Genomic DNA, 13,514 nt, shown 5'->3' on the forward strand with positions numbered 1-13,514 from the left:
TTGAATACTTGAATTAAAAACTAATCTTTGGAGCCATATAGATTGATTCTCAATCATTGCAGCTGGAGTATTAGGATTAATTCTTTAAAATAACAAAGTGAAAAATATTTTGTACAGAAAGAGTTAAAATAATCAATATCAGAAATTCAGAGAAAGAGACAAGTAATAACAGATACAAATAAAAAGTACTATATCTCTCCACAGTCAGCTATTCTAACTTGTCTACTGGTCTTACCAGATTGTGTCCCAACATTTTTCCATTTTACGCACCAAATCCATTCCTCTACTACCTGACCAAATACCACATGTTTTCCATTCAACCAATCTGTCTTGTCTAGACATATAAAAAATTGTGATCCGTTTGTATTAGGACCAGAATTAGCCATGGAAGGACCACACCCGCTCTCGTATGTTTCAACTCGAAGCTTTCATCATCAAATTGTTACCATATAGGAACGTCCTCCGGGTACATTGTAATTAGTAAAACCCCTCCTTGACACATGAACTGAGGTATAATCCTATGAAAGGGACATCCCTTGTACCCAAATCCTTTCTCTCCAGTACATAAAGCACGAAAGTTATCAGTTGTACGAGGTAATATGTCAGAATGCAGTTCAATGACAATACGACCAACATCCTCAGATCCTATTTGAATATCTGAAGAAAACAACGTGGCTTAGCTCTCTTTTTTTGGTTCAGGTTCTTTTTCACCTTCCACAGTACCTTCATTCCCAGCATCAGTCCCAGCTTCATCATTACCTTTACCTGCATATTGTTTAAGCCAGCTGTCCTCGGTCCAAACAGCACGGGCACCTGCCCTCTTTAAGCATTTTGGGTCGAGCAATATTCACTTTAATAGTCCTTCCATATATTTCAGAGTTGTTCATGTTGTCAATAGCAGCTGCTGCATCTCTAAAGAAATATTCATTAGTAAATGTAGACTAGTTAAAGTCATACATATTACTTAACAATTTCATGCATTTTTTAAAAATATTGAAGCGTGTATTCAGTTGTGCCATGCCATATACCTTCCATATACTTACAACATAGCTTTTTAGTTAGTTAAATATAATGATTTATTTTTTACCAGCAGCTTCAAATTCAATGAATGCAAAGCCTCGATGTTTTTGTGAGTTGAAATCTAAAGGGATAGTTATGTCTGATATATCACCAAACGGTATAAAAGCAGCATGAAAGAACTTTCTCTGTCACTTCGCGTCGATAGTCCCCAACGTATATCACTCTCTTGTTATCTGTGCAGCCATGCTTGGATGTAATTTTAACCCTTAACGAACAAATGGATGCTCCGCCCATATATAACCCTTTGAAGTAGACACGTGCTACTTAGAGAAGCCGCACCCCTCGATTAATTAGTGGTTTTGTTGCATCGAATCTAGTTAACTACTGCATATAGGGAAGACGTTATTTTTTGTCTTTTTTACTCCTTTAACGTGAGGACTGCAGCTGGTATTAATTTGCTATGAGCTTACCGCAAACTGAAGTAAGTCGTACACGAGATATTCCGCAATTTTGTCTAAGTCTTTGTCAATCTAATCTGCAACCCTTTTTATCATTATGATAATTGTGTAATTATGTGTGAATGGATCTTATAAAGTGTAGGAATAGTTAAGTCACTTGGCAACAATTTAGTTTAATTTTAATGTCAACTCTAACAGCAGTCACTAGTTTGTTATGATGTACACAGCTCTGGTGTATATGTTTCTGTTAAAGATAGCATCTTGTATGTCTTTGACATTTATAATACTTCTCTCTCTTTTTGTTGTACCGTAGAATGAAGCGATCAATGGAGAAACTCAGCAAAACAGTTCCCAACAGATTTTAATAAGGTAACTTTTACACAGTTTAATATTTGAAAACTTCCAATAAACACTAAATTCTAAATGTTGAACTTTAAAAATATATTGTTTAAAATGTTACTGTTAAATTGAAGCATTTAAATTTCAAACAGAATACGACTCTCACATCAGAACTTGTTCTCCATACTAATACTTTAGAATAGTGGATTATATAACCTCTATATTGAGGACGCTTGTTCTAGTTCCATACTAATACCTTAGGTATTATACAACCTCTATATTGAGGACACCACTATGCCAAGGATAGCGGTCCTACCTAAGATGTCCCCTATATTGAAGGGTGGAGCTTATTTATCATGGTTACATGCTAGCCCAGCCATGTTAATTTTATGTGTTGTTACTGAGGATGCTAGTATTACCAGGTGTTCAGAGTATTATGGAATAAATATAATTAAAAGGACATTTGTTGCTAAACAAGTCTTTTGTTATTTGTGAACATTTGTCTGGGCCGTACATACGCCTAATATGGAGTCAGTAGTTAATGCAAGCTGTTTCTACTATATATGGAGACCACTTCATAGTTATTACTTGCTAGTAATGACAGTTTTGTGTTTTCTAATGGTGTTGTATATATAAATGTACTTGTGTTTTATTAATGTTATTTTTGCCATGGAAACAAAGCAAGATTGCCAAACTTGTTTATGGAACTGGTTTGAATTGTTGTTAAAGTGAATTGAGTGTAGGAGAGGACCACTGGAGTCTCCAGGTGATTTCAGTTTATTAATACGTATGTACATAATTAACAAAAATGGCTACCCACAGAGTAGGATGTTAGGAAATGTGGTTTTTGTGTTGGTGTTGTCTTTATTTTAGTTTAAAAGGTAGGAGTAAGCAATGTGATGGCCTGCTTTTTGATTAATAATTATCTATACTAACAATGTCATTAAGCTGTGTGTGTGTATGAGTATATGAGTATGTGTGTATGAGTGTATGAGTATGTGTGGATGAGTGTAGAGTATGTGCCTGCAGTGCAGTGTATTGTATAATTATTTGGTTACTTAAGGAGTAGTCTACATTTTAATCAGTAGTTTTTGATAACGGGCTCTCATTGCTCTCTCTCTCTCTCTCTATTCACACACACAGGAGGAAGCGGATAATGAATGAAGGACAAACTTGCTCGTGTACGACAACATTTTGGTTTCTAAAGGAAAGCCCACCACTATCAACCTAAGCCAACATCTCGTAAAATTACGCATACAAGCTACATCTCCTCCCTCTCATCTACTCCATTTAATGGCAAGAAAGACTCTGATGATGAAGTGAGAATGGTGAGGTAAGGGGCCACACTACATTTGATATATTCCTGTATAATCATTTTTAGTAATATATATAATTATGACTTTGAGTATTGATAAATTTAGAGCGTAGATTTGTATTTTAGACATTATGGTTTATCCTTCTTCCTCCCCCTCTCTCCCCCTCCTCCCTTTCTCTTCCCCTTCAGGATCCTGGACCCAATTATACTAAGTGAAGACAGTTTGGCACAGTTTAGTCGAATTGACTTAGATGCTGTGGTAAGTATCCTTTCTCCCTCCATTACATCTGTTTAGATATAACATACTGTAATAGATACTGTTATTAACTATCTATTATTACTTTGTTACTATATTCTCATTAATAACTTGTTAAATATGACGATATTTAGTTTCCACAATGATGGTATGTCTCCTTGTAATATTTATGTAGTAATGTTCTGTGGTTAGTTGTTAATGACATATTAGAGTAGCGAGTAATTGATTGCTGTAATAGTGGGTCTGACATGGTGTTCTGCTAGTATGTGATCTCTGAATAATAAATATAGTTGTCTTATTGACAGTATAGTTGTGTTATGTAAATAATGTGGTAGCTGGCTAGTTAATGTGTAAATAAATTATTAAATAAACAAGCTGATCAGTTGAGTAATGGTAGCTATTGATAACTATGGCACCGCCCCACTTTCTCTCTGCCTCTCTGTCTCTGTCTCTCTGTCTCTCTCCGTCTCCCAATCTCTGTCTCTCTCTCTGTCTCTCTCTCTGTCTGTCTGTCTCTCTCTCTACTATTTAGAAACGTATGAATTGTTAGATTCCTCTGCACAACGTCAGAAAGCTTACCTGGTCATGGAAAGGGTTCTACAAACCGTCGTCTACCAGGTCATATTGCTATCTTGTTGGAGATGACTACTATGACAAGAGAAAGTCTTATGATCCTACTTCCCTCTTAAAGACTCCCACTTTTGAAGTAGAAAGGTCGTTCTAGAAGTAGAACACATGATGACAATGTCCTCTCTGAAGAACCTCCCATTTCACCAGAAGAGAAGGAGAAAAAACAGGTACGGTCCGCTCAATACAAGTTTTGAAACACACACACAACCTATGACATCATTATGATGTCATTGAGGGGTGTTCTTTATACCATTGTTTGTTTATTGTTATGATCTTACCATATAGTATTTATTTATTTATTACTCGTTTGGACCAACTTTAATTCTAAAACAACACCAGACAGCCATAACAAGAAAATATAATACATTATATAATATAAATATATATATATATATATATAAATATATATAATTATAAATATACTATATATATATAATAATATATATAATATAATATACTATATATAAATATATATAGTATATTATATTAGGTTATAAGTATCTAGACAATAAATAATAAAGTTATTGTTCACATATAAACCAGTTCTAATTGTTTGTAGTCTTTATTCTATTACATGTTTCTCTTTAACACATATATACCTTCATATAAATGGACATGTTATACACAGGTAATATGAACACGCTGTACAATAAATACAATGATTAAATTAATTGACTGTCAGATATAAACTCTGACAGTCAACACAACGCACGCACACATAGAGTCTACTACTATATACAATGTATATAGTACATGTACTATATACATGGTATATAGTACATGTACTATATACAAGTATATAGTACATGTACTATATACATTGTATATAGTACATGTATTAGTTGTTTTTTAAGGGCAAAGTAGTTGTCACTATTTTTATAGTGACTTCAGACCTTATTAGGGACTAATGGTACATGTTACATGTAATATATGTACATTTATATATGTACATTTAATATATGTACATTAATTATATTTTAAGTTTTTGTTAGGTGTTATTACATTTTTCACATAACTACACTAACGCAATCATTATCTGATCATTCATCCATTCAGCTAATAATTCATCCATTTATTAAATTTAATATCTATTCAACTAATAACGGTTTCAATTATTTATTAATCTTATTAACCTGAAATTAACATTTAATTAACCTTTAATATTTTTTTTTCTATAAAATTTATTTAGATCATGCAGAAAGTTGGTGTTGCTCAAGTACTGCCCATTTCTGGATTAGCACAATATTTCGTAATTAAAAACCCCCCAAACTGTCTCGTAGTGCCAGTAGCGGTAGTAAAGATCGTGACACAACTCCTCAATTTAAAGCTAAACCCCCTAAAAGAAAAGTTTGGAACCCACGGGGTCACCTGATCTTCTTCGACTCAAAGTAGAAACTGGCTCTCTCTTTTCACCTCGTTCTTCTTTCAGACTATTTAAAAAGAAGAAAGGACGATCAAGTAGAGAAGGTAGTATGGAAGACATCAGTAAAGGATCTATTGAAGATCTTCGATCAGAAACTTCAAGTTGATAGTATGAGTCGCATGTCAATTCGAGAAAGAGGAGATAGAGTCTCCTCACAAAGAACCCGTGTCCCTCAAAGTACTGGAGGTGTACCCCTGATGTAACCCACACCTATTAGACATGTATCAGCATCTGGTCTTTTGAAATCAGAGAGCGATAATATTATTAGTTCGACAAATAAATCTCCAACTATATCCAAAGAGATTCCTTATTTAAGGACGACATGCCGTCTTGTTTGATGAGAAAGATCACTTTTTGATGGAGAACTGAGTAGTTTTAGCTAAAAAACACAGTCAAAGTTTGGTTTGAAAATGGAAGAGAAAGAAAAGAAAGAAAAGGAAACGCGAGAAGAAGGAGAGGGAAGAGGAAATTGAGAGGGAAAAGGAGAAATGAAAGAGAGAAAGAGAGGAAAGAAAAGAAAGAAAAGGATGAGTTATTTTGGCTCCAGCAAAAGCCAGGACGAAAAGGACGGACTTCAAAAGTTGATCTCTCAGCATATGACAGAGCGGCAGCTGATGCCTATTAAAAATGTCAAGGAGCGGGAACAGGAGCATTCAAAAGAAGAGAGAAAAAGCCAGAGCGAAGCGACAAAGAAAAAGCCAAGAAAGAAGGGCGTTACTATTTGAGGAAACACCAGAAAGATGAAGATGACCTGTTTTTAGTAAAAAGAAAAACTGAAAAGAAAGGTAGTCTATTTGATGAAGAAAGTAAATCCTTACAAAAGAAAAATGAAAAAAAGAAACAAGACTCATCGAAGAGCAAATCAAAATGCTCTATTTGATGATGATCTCTTTCAAGAAGAACCAAAAGAAAAGAAGAAAAAGGAACAAGAAGTAGTTCAAAAATCGTCAACACTCTTTGAGGACTCTTTAGAAGAGAGAGAAGACAAGATGGCAACCCAGTAAAGAAGAGAGAAAACAGATATTGTTAAGTCATTATTTGGTGATGATAGTGAGAAATTGCTAGCAAGATTTCAAATTCATCAGATGGTGGAAAAAGAGTCATCTCTGAAAAAACTGCAAAAATTATCAGAAACCCTCCCCAAACCTGCCAAAATTAGATGTTTTTGTAAGTGAACCCTTAGCAGACCCCCTGGGTGCAATGAAAGAGACAGAATCTAGAAGAAAAGTGAAAAGAAAGAGGAAATAGCTAGTCAAGTAAGGACAACTTGTTCACTGAAGATAAACCAAGATCTGACAAAGAAAAAACACCACCCACTCCAGACTATCAGTCAGTAGTCGACACGGCAAAGGTCCTCCTCCTAAAACAAATCCCAAACCTCCAACACCTGCTAAACCAAAACGAAGTCGGCTGACATCATCCACAACCACTCCATCAAAAGAGAAGACTCAAGGAGATGTCAATAAAGAAACAGAGAGAAAAAAAGGATAATTCAGAAGATGAAATACCTGCCTGGAAGAAACGTGCGGAAAGAAGACGCAAACAGGAGAGAGAATGAAGAAAAAGAGAAAGAAATTGAAAAGAAGATGCAAAACCACCAGGAAAAAACTTAAAGCCATCAAATGTGACAGATAAAGAAAGGAGATACCTGCCTGGAAAAAAACGTTTGGAAGAAAGACGCAAACAGAGAGAGAATGGAAGAAAAAGAAATCGAAAAAGAAAGACACAAAACCACCAGAAAAACTGAAAAAAAAAATCAAGTGAAGCTAACAAGAAGAGGAGATGCCAGCCTGAGAAGAAACGTTTAGAGGAAAGACGCAAGCAGAGAGAGAATGAAGAAAAGGAGAGAGAAGTTAAAAAGAAAGACACAAAATTACCAGAAAAAGCTTTTAAAACATCAAGTGAGGCAACCAAAAGAGAGGATTATCCAGGCTGGAAAAAAAGATTGCAGGAAAGACAAAAAACATAAAGCTGAAAGAGGTAAATACAACCAAGAAGATGTTACAAAAAACGACGAACAAGACTGGAGAAAGAAAAAAGAGCCCAGCTAAGGAGGACAAAGAAGGAGAAATGAAGGAGGACAACAAGAGGAAATGAAGAAGGACAAACAAGAGGAAATGAAGAAGGACAAACAAGAGGAAATGAAGGAGGGACAAACAAGAGGAAAGGAAGAAGGACAAACAAGAGGAAATGAAGGAAGACAAACAAAGAAGAATCAAAGGAGGACAAACAAGAGGAAATGAAGAAGGACAAACAAGAGGAAATGAAGGAGGACAAACAAGAAGAATCAAAGGAGGGACAAACAAGAGGAAATGAAGGAGGACAAACAAGAGGAAATGAAGGAGGACAGACAGGGGGACACTGAAAAAGAGGAAGTACCTACACTAAAGAAAGAAGAAGAAAGCCTTGAAGAAGAAAAAGGACTCTTCCATTGATAATGAAGAAGTAGCAATAACAAAGAAAACAGATTCTAAGGAGAAAGAGTCTGTTGAAAACAAACTACCTGTATCAAAGAAGCAAGAAGATAAGAACTTAAAAGATGAAACAATAAAGGACTCTAAGAATGAATCTGAAAAAGATATAACTTCTTGGAAGAAGAAATTAGAAGAGAAAAGACATGACAAGGAGAAAGAGGGTCAAAAAAGAGAAAGCTACCAAATCTGAGGAAGAAATGCCTGCCTGGAAGAAGAGACTGGAAGAACGAAGAAGACTGAGAGAAACGGAGGCAACAAAAGAAGACAAAAGTAAAAAGGACTCAGATATTGTTGAGAAAAAAACAGATGCAACTTTGGAAGTCAGGATGATAAATCAAAAGGAAACAAAAACAACAAAAGAAGAAGATGGATTTACCGCCTTGGAAAAAAAGATAGAGGAGAGAAGGCGTCAAGAGAATGGAGAGCTCACCAAAAAAGAGGCCAACTTCACCTTTAAAGCACTCTATCACCCACTAAGAGTGAGCCTATTAAAGGGATCACCTAAATCTTGATAAGCTCACCCCCTCAAAGAAAACAAACCATTGATGTTCAAGTTCCATTGAAAAGGAAAACTAACCTCCTCCTTTATCGACCACAACTAAAACATTATCTTCTGACTCAGACAAACTCTCTGTCTCTAGAGAAAGGACACCATATTCTCCTTTATCTGAAGGTTCTCAAACTCCTTCAGATCGTAGCAGTAAAGAAGCTTCAACCGACCAAACCCCACTGTTGATTCCTCTCTTCCTAAGTGGAAACAAGATTTATTAGCCTAAAAGAAAGTCAGGTGGTGGTCCTATGTCCCCACCGGAGGACAGCCTCAAACAGAGTGAGAGAAGGTTGAAGTGCCAGCATGGAAGAAAGAGTTATTAGCTAAGAAGAAAGATAGTGATGTGAGAGTAAACACCTCAATCAGTATTTTTAAATTACTCATTAAAGATAATTATTAGCACTTGTAAAAAGCCAGACAATCTGTGATGATTGCCATAGTTACTGTATGTTTTCCCCTTCAGTCATCTCCCACCCTGTTCAAGTACAATTTCTCAATTCATCAAGGAAGTGGTCACGGTCAAAAGGAGGTACCTGGCTTTTTACAAGAATTTCAAAAGAAAGAAACGATCAGTCACGGTATCAGAAAATTGTAAGTGGGTGTTCCTTTGAAGTAATTAATAACTACTGTATTCTTTTATTACAGCGTACAGAGCCAGTTGTCCACCTCCTTTTAATTCCTTGAGTCATACTATATATAGATCCATTAATTATAAACTATTTGCAGTAGCTAGAGTAGGTTACAAAAATTATTATTTAATTATGACACCATTTTGGGTGTCTCTGTGTGTATCCCTTTTGGTCTTATTATTCTATGTACTCCTGTGAAACAGTAGCTGGGTTATATTGTGGAATTAATGATATATTTTTATTTTGTTTCCTCTTTAAATTGTCTATTAAAATGACACTTATAGATGTATTGTTTACTTTGTAATGAGAAAAATATAAGATGTACATGTGAACTCTTAATTGAAATAATTAACAAAGTGTTTTTGGTAAAATAAAGTTGGAAAATGATAGAGGTTGTTAGATATGTAGTAGTAAAGTAATATTCCTCTATTTTTTGGTTACTTTTTGAACTTTTTTTAATTTGCCAAAATTAAGGACAAAGAGGAAATACTTGTAATATAAATGTATTAATAAAACATGTCATAAGGAAGGGGCGTGGGGGGTAGTTTCCTGTCCAACCAAGTTGTCTCAATTTCAGAATTCTGTTCTGTTATTAAGTTAACACATTGATACTAAATTGTTCTGTAATATTAAAATTTTAAGTCCCACTATAAATATTCTTATAGCATACAACAACCACAATGAAGGGGGACACAAACCTCCAGGGGATAACAAAACTAAGGGTTCTAAAACGTTGATAATTGTCAACTACACCAGACCCATTTGTACAAGATTTTAGTTTTGTTTAAAGTTGATCATTTTCAGACCCAAGCCACGAGAGGCCTAAAATATTGATTTTAAGTTTTCAGCAATATTAGACCCCAATTGAGAGGAACAGAATTAAATCAAACAGTAATTTAAAAAGAGGCATAATAATCATAGAACACTTAATACATGCGAACAATTAAATATTTTAATGATCTTAATCATAGCTTTATTGATGTTAATCAAGCTGAGATTTGAACTAGTTGATCTTGTGAGAATATGTTCATCAACTGTTGTCTTTTACGGACGAGTCTCCTGCTCTTCCATTTCAACTAAACGAACCTAAAAGAAAAAATGGGTGGAGCTAAAGACTTGCAAATGCTTCCACTAAATGCCCTGATCTGAGACCACACCCCTTTTAGCTTACTTGGAGAGTTTGTGATAACTCAACAAAATCTTTTGCACTGACTCAGAACTTTCCAGCTGTTGTTTGAAAAGTGATACTGACGCTGAAAATCTTGGTTAATTTGGCTTAATTCAGTCTATATTAATAGTGAAATAAAAATTTAGAATTTAGGGAAAGTCTCTACATTTTCATCAATTAATTGATTAATTTGTCTCTGTTGTTCTTCAATAAAGGTTTGGATTTTTCCTGAAGAGCTGTCCGACTCAAAAATGGCGTCATGAGCTCTCTCTCCAAGAGAGTATTAGTTTCTCTTTAACTCATCTGTATAGGAAGAAAAATGAAAGGAATATTAAGATAGTGATAAAACATGCGGATGATAATAATAATAATAATTAATAATAATAATAATATATGACATACTTGCTTCACTCAAAGATTTTGCTAATTGTTCCTCTAAACTTTCTTTCTTGAGTGACTTGTATGAGATATCAATTGTTTTAAATCAGACACCTACACGATGTCATTATGACAGCATAAAGATGATGTCATAGGAATAAACCTCTCCTGATAATTTCGTCTCAACTGAAGTGATCCTTCTCTTACCTTAGTTAGTTCATCAACAGTTGATGCCACATTCATTTCTGCCTCAGATCGTGCCTATAAATCATGTGATAGGTTATGTGACAATACAATAGTTATGTGATTACACACCTGTTATATTAGTGCTAATTTTATCTATAGGACATAATCTCATTAGTTTGTAAATTGTTTTAAACAGTCATATTCTCCCTCTTTTGATCAAGAAGACTTATGAATTCGTGTTCTTTCTTCCATGAATTGAGCCTGTAACATAGTAACACACCACCATATGATAACCAAGTGAATATACCATTGTATCTGAACATAGTGTTCTGTTCTGTAAATTTCTCTTTTAATGTTTGTATTTTTTGATTCACTTTGTTTTCTTGAGATGAAAGTTCTCAACCTAAAGAGAAAACAAGGGGGTTAAAAAAGAAATAACACAATAGGTTATACTTTTGTATTCATATCTTCTTTAGTTGAAGCAAGTGGTGTCTGATATTCCTCTCGCGTCTTCTCTCTCGTAGCAATGCTGCCTCTAATTAGAAAGCGTTATGTATTGTATGATATCATAATGGACATCATCATACCTGTACTTTCTTCACTTCTTCTCTCATTTTAAAGATTTCAGTATCTTTATCTTCTAATTCATTCATGAGTGATGTTGAACAGTTCCATTGTTTTGGTAATTTCACAAGTTGTGCCGTTTTTTTGCAGTTCGTGAGTTGTTCAGATACCTTGAGAATAATGAATAGATGGACGGAATGACAGATAAATGGATGAAATGAATCCAGTAATGGTGAATGGATGGATGGAATATTTTCCTTACCAATCTCTGGAGATGTCTGTAGTAGCTTTCAAAGTTTCTATTTTTCTGGAGTATCTTTTCTAAGTCTATAATCTGTCTCCTCACTACACAGATCGATCTTCTTCTTTGTTCTCTTTTTTAACAAGATCTATTGGTTTGAAGTGGATCTGAGATGAAACCCAGTCCTGGAGAGGAAGGGTGACTGTGGGGAATAGGCAACCATAGACTGTAAATTTTTGTTTACTTTTCTCTACATAGAGGATGTTTAAAATAAAGTCTTAAGTGATTTTGTGTGAATTATAATTATATATTTACATATTTAGAGATTTTTGAATATACATATATGAAGGTATATAGTAACATTATGATAGTAATTTTAGCGGTCATATGCCAATGTAAAATATCTCAGACTGTTATAAGAAAAGCCGATTATAAAACCAATCGATAGACTACTGTTGTAATTCTTCCAGCTGGCGACGTAGTTGATCTTGTTGACGATATAAAACTGAACATGCTAGTTCCCAATAATTTTAACGACTTATGAGAATTTGTTCATTTCTAAATTCTTTTGAACTAATAGAGTGTTTCATTACTGTCAATAATGTACTGGAATTATCCTTGCTTGTGCTATTGTTTTTTTTTTTTTTTTTTTTTTGTTTTTAAGTTCATCCACTTATCATATTAACACTGTTTTTCTGTATCTCACCAACTTGTATATGCTAATCTTAATCATGACGCGCTGCTCTCTCTGTTTGAGAAGTTTTTCAAGCTATGAAAGAGATAGAGGAGAAGGTCAACAAATGTATCAAAATATTACTAGTTCAGTTTCTGTGATATCTTGAGATGATATGCTTCCTTCTTCTTGTGTTCAGTTGACTCTCTCGTCTAATTAGAGTAAAGGTGGGACACGCCCCTTCCTAATACAGGAGAGTGATCCCCTCTTGTCTCAACAAGGTGATTGCTGATGGCGAAGGTATTAAAGGTTCATGGGGTACACCCAATGACAAGAAATCGTTATTATCCTAATATCAAAATGATACGACCACTAAATTACTTAGAGGTACAGTAGAACTAACTTTGCCTCGTGAAATTTGTAATCTTCTTGAGTTCTCTGAGTTGTATTTTGAAAAATATCTATCTCTTCTCCAACGGCACTACTACTGATTTAAGTAATTTGGCATCCTCAGCGGCCTATTAAAGAATGTTACTATGGTTTACAATGTTTTAAATATGTCTACTTACCTGATCATACTGTTCTCTAGACTAAGTTCAGATGTGAATTTAGAGTTGCTGTGACCTCAAGTGCTGTGGTTTCTTGTGTTGACTTGGTGATTTTTACCATGTTGTCCACTTTCTGGTTCTAAGTTACTTTAGAATAAATGTTTCTTTCCATGAGTTGTTCTTTTCAATTGACCATTTCTGCTTTTAAACGTTCTATTTCACTTGATGTTCGTGAGATGATACTAGAAAAAGTACATGTCCATCATTATCTGTGTGGTCCATTCAACAACAAGCTGTCTTCATCTGTCTATTCTTGTCTATCAGTCATTTAATCTATCCATCCATCCATCATCCAATTATCTATCCATCCATCCAGCCATTCCATCCATCATCTCCATCCATCATCTATCCATTCATTCATTCATCCAGTCATACCTTGTATCATATTTTCAATGATGCAATTGTCTCTTCATATTTTAATCGTCATATTTTTCTTGAGATGATCCCTCATTTTTAAGTCTCTTTATCTCTTCTTCTTTGTCCATCAAACTTTTATTTAAACTTTCAATTTGTCAACATGTTTAGGTAAAGACTGCTTCATCAATTTGATTCAGCTAATGGATAAAAAAATAAGTGATACATTAAATGGATGAATAGATGGA

The 13,514-nt window shown here is 34.5% G+C and overlaps 1 protein-coding gene and 1 pseudogene across 1 annotated transcript; one reads left to right on the forward strand and one right to left on the reverse strand.

Moving 5' to 3' along the window:
• Positions 1-231: 231 nt before the first annotated feature.
• On the reverse strand, positions 232-1,314 carry LOC121366189 (annotated as a pseudogene).
• Positions 1,315-6,268: 4,954 nt separating this feature from the next.
• LOC121366191 (myb-like protein X) lies at positions 6,269-8,105 on the forward strand. Its single transcript, XM_041490734.1, has 2 exons — positions 6,269-6,441; positions 7,832-8,105. Exons 1-2 carry the CDS (start codon positions 6,269-6,271, stop codon positions 8,103-8,105), a joined length of 447 nt encoding a protein of 148 aa, XP_041346668.1.
• The last annotated feature ends 5,409 nt before the right edge of the window (positions 8,106-13,514 follow it).

Source organism: Gigantopelta aegis, unplaced genomic scaffold (genome assembly GCF_016097555.1).
Source record: "Gigantopelta aegis isolate Gae_Host unplaced genomic scaffold, Gae_host_genome ctg4969_pilon_pilon, whole genome shotgun sequence".
NCBI lineage: Eukaryota > Metazoa > Mollusca > Gastropoda > Neomphalida > Peltospiridae > Gigantopelta > Gigantopelta aegis.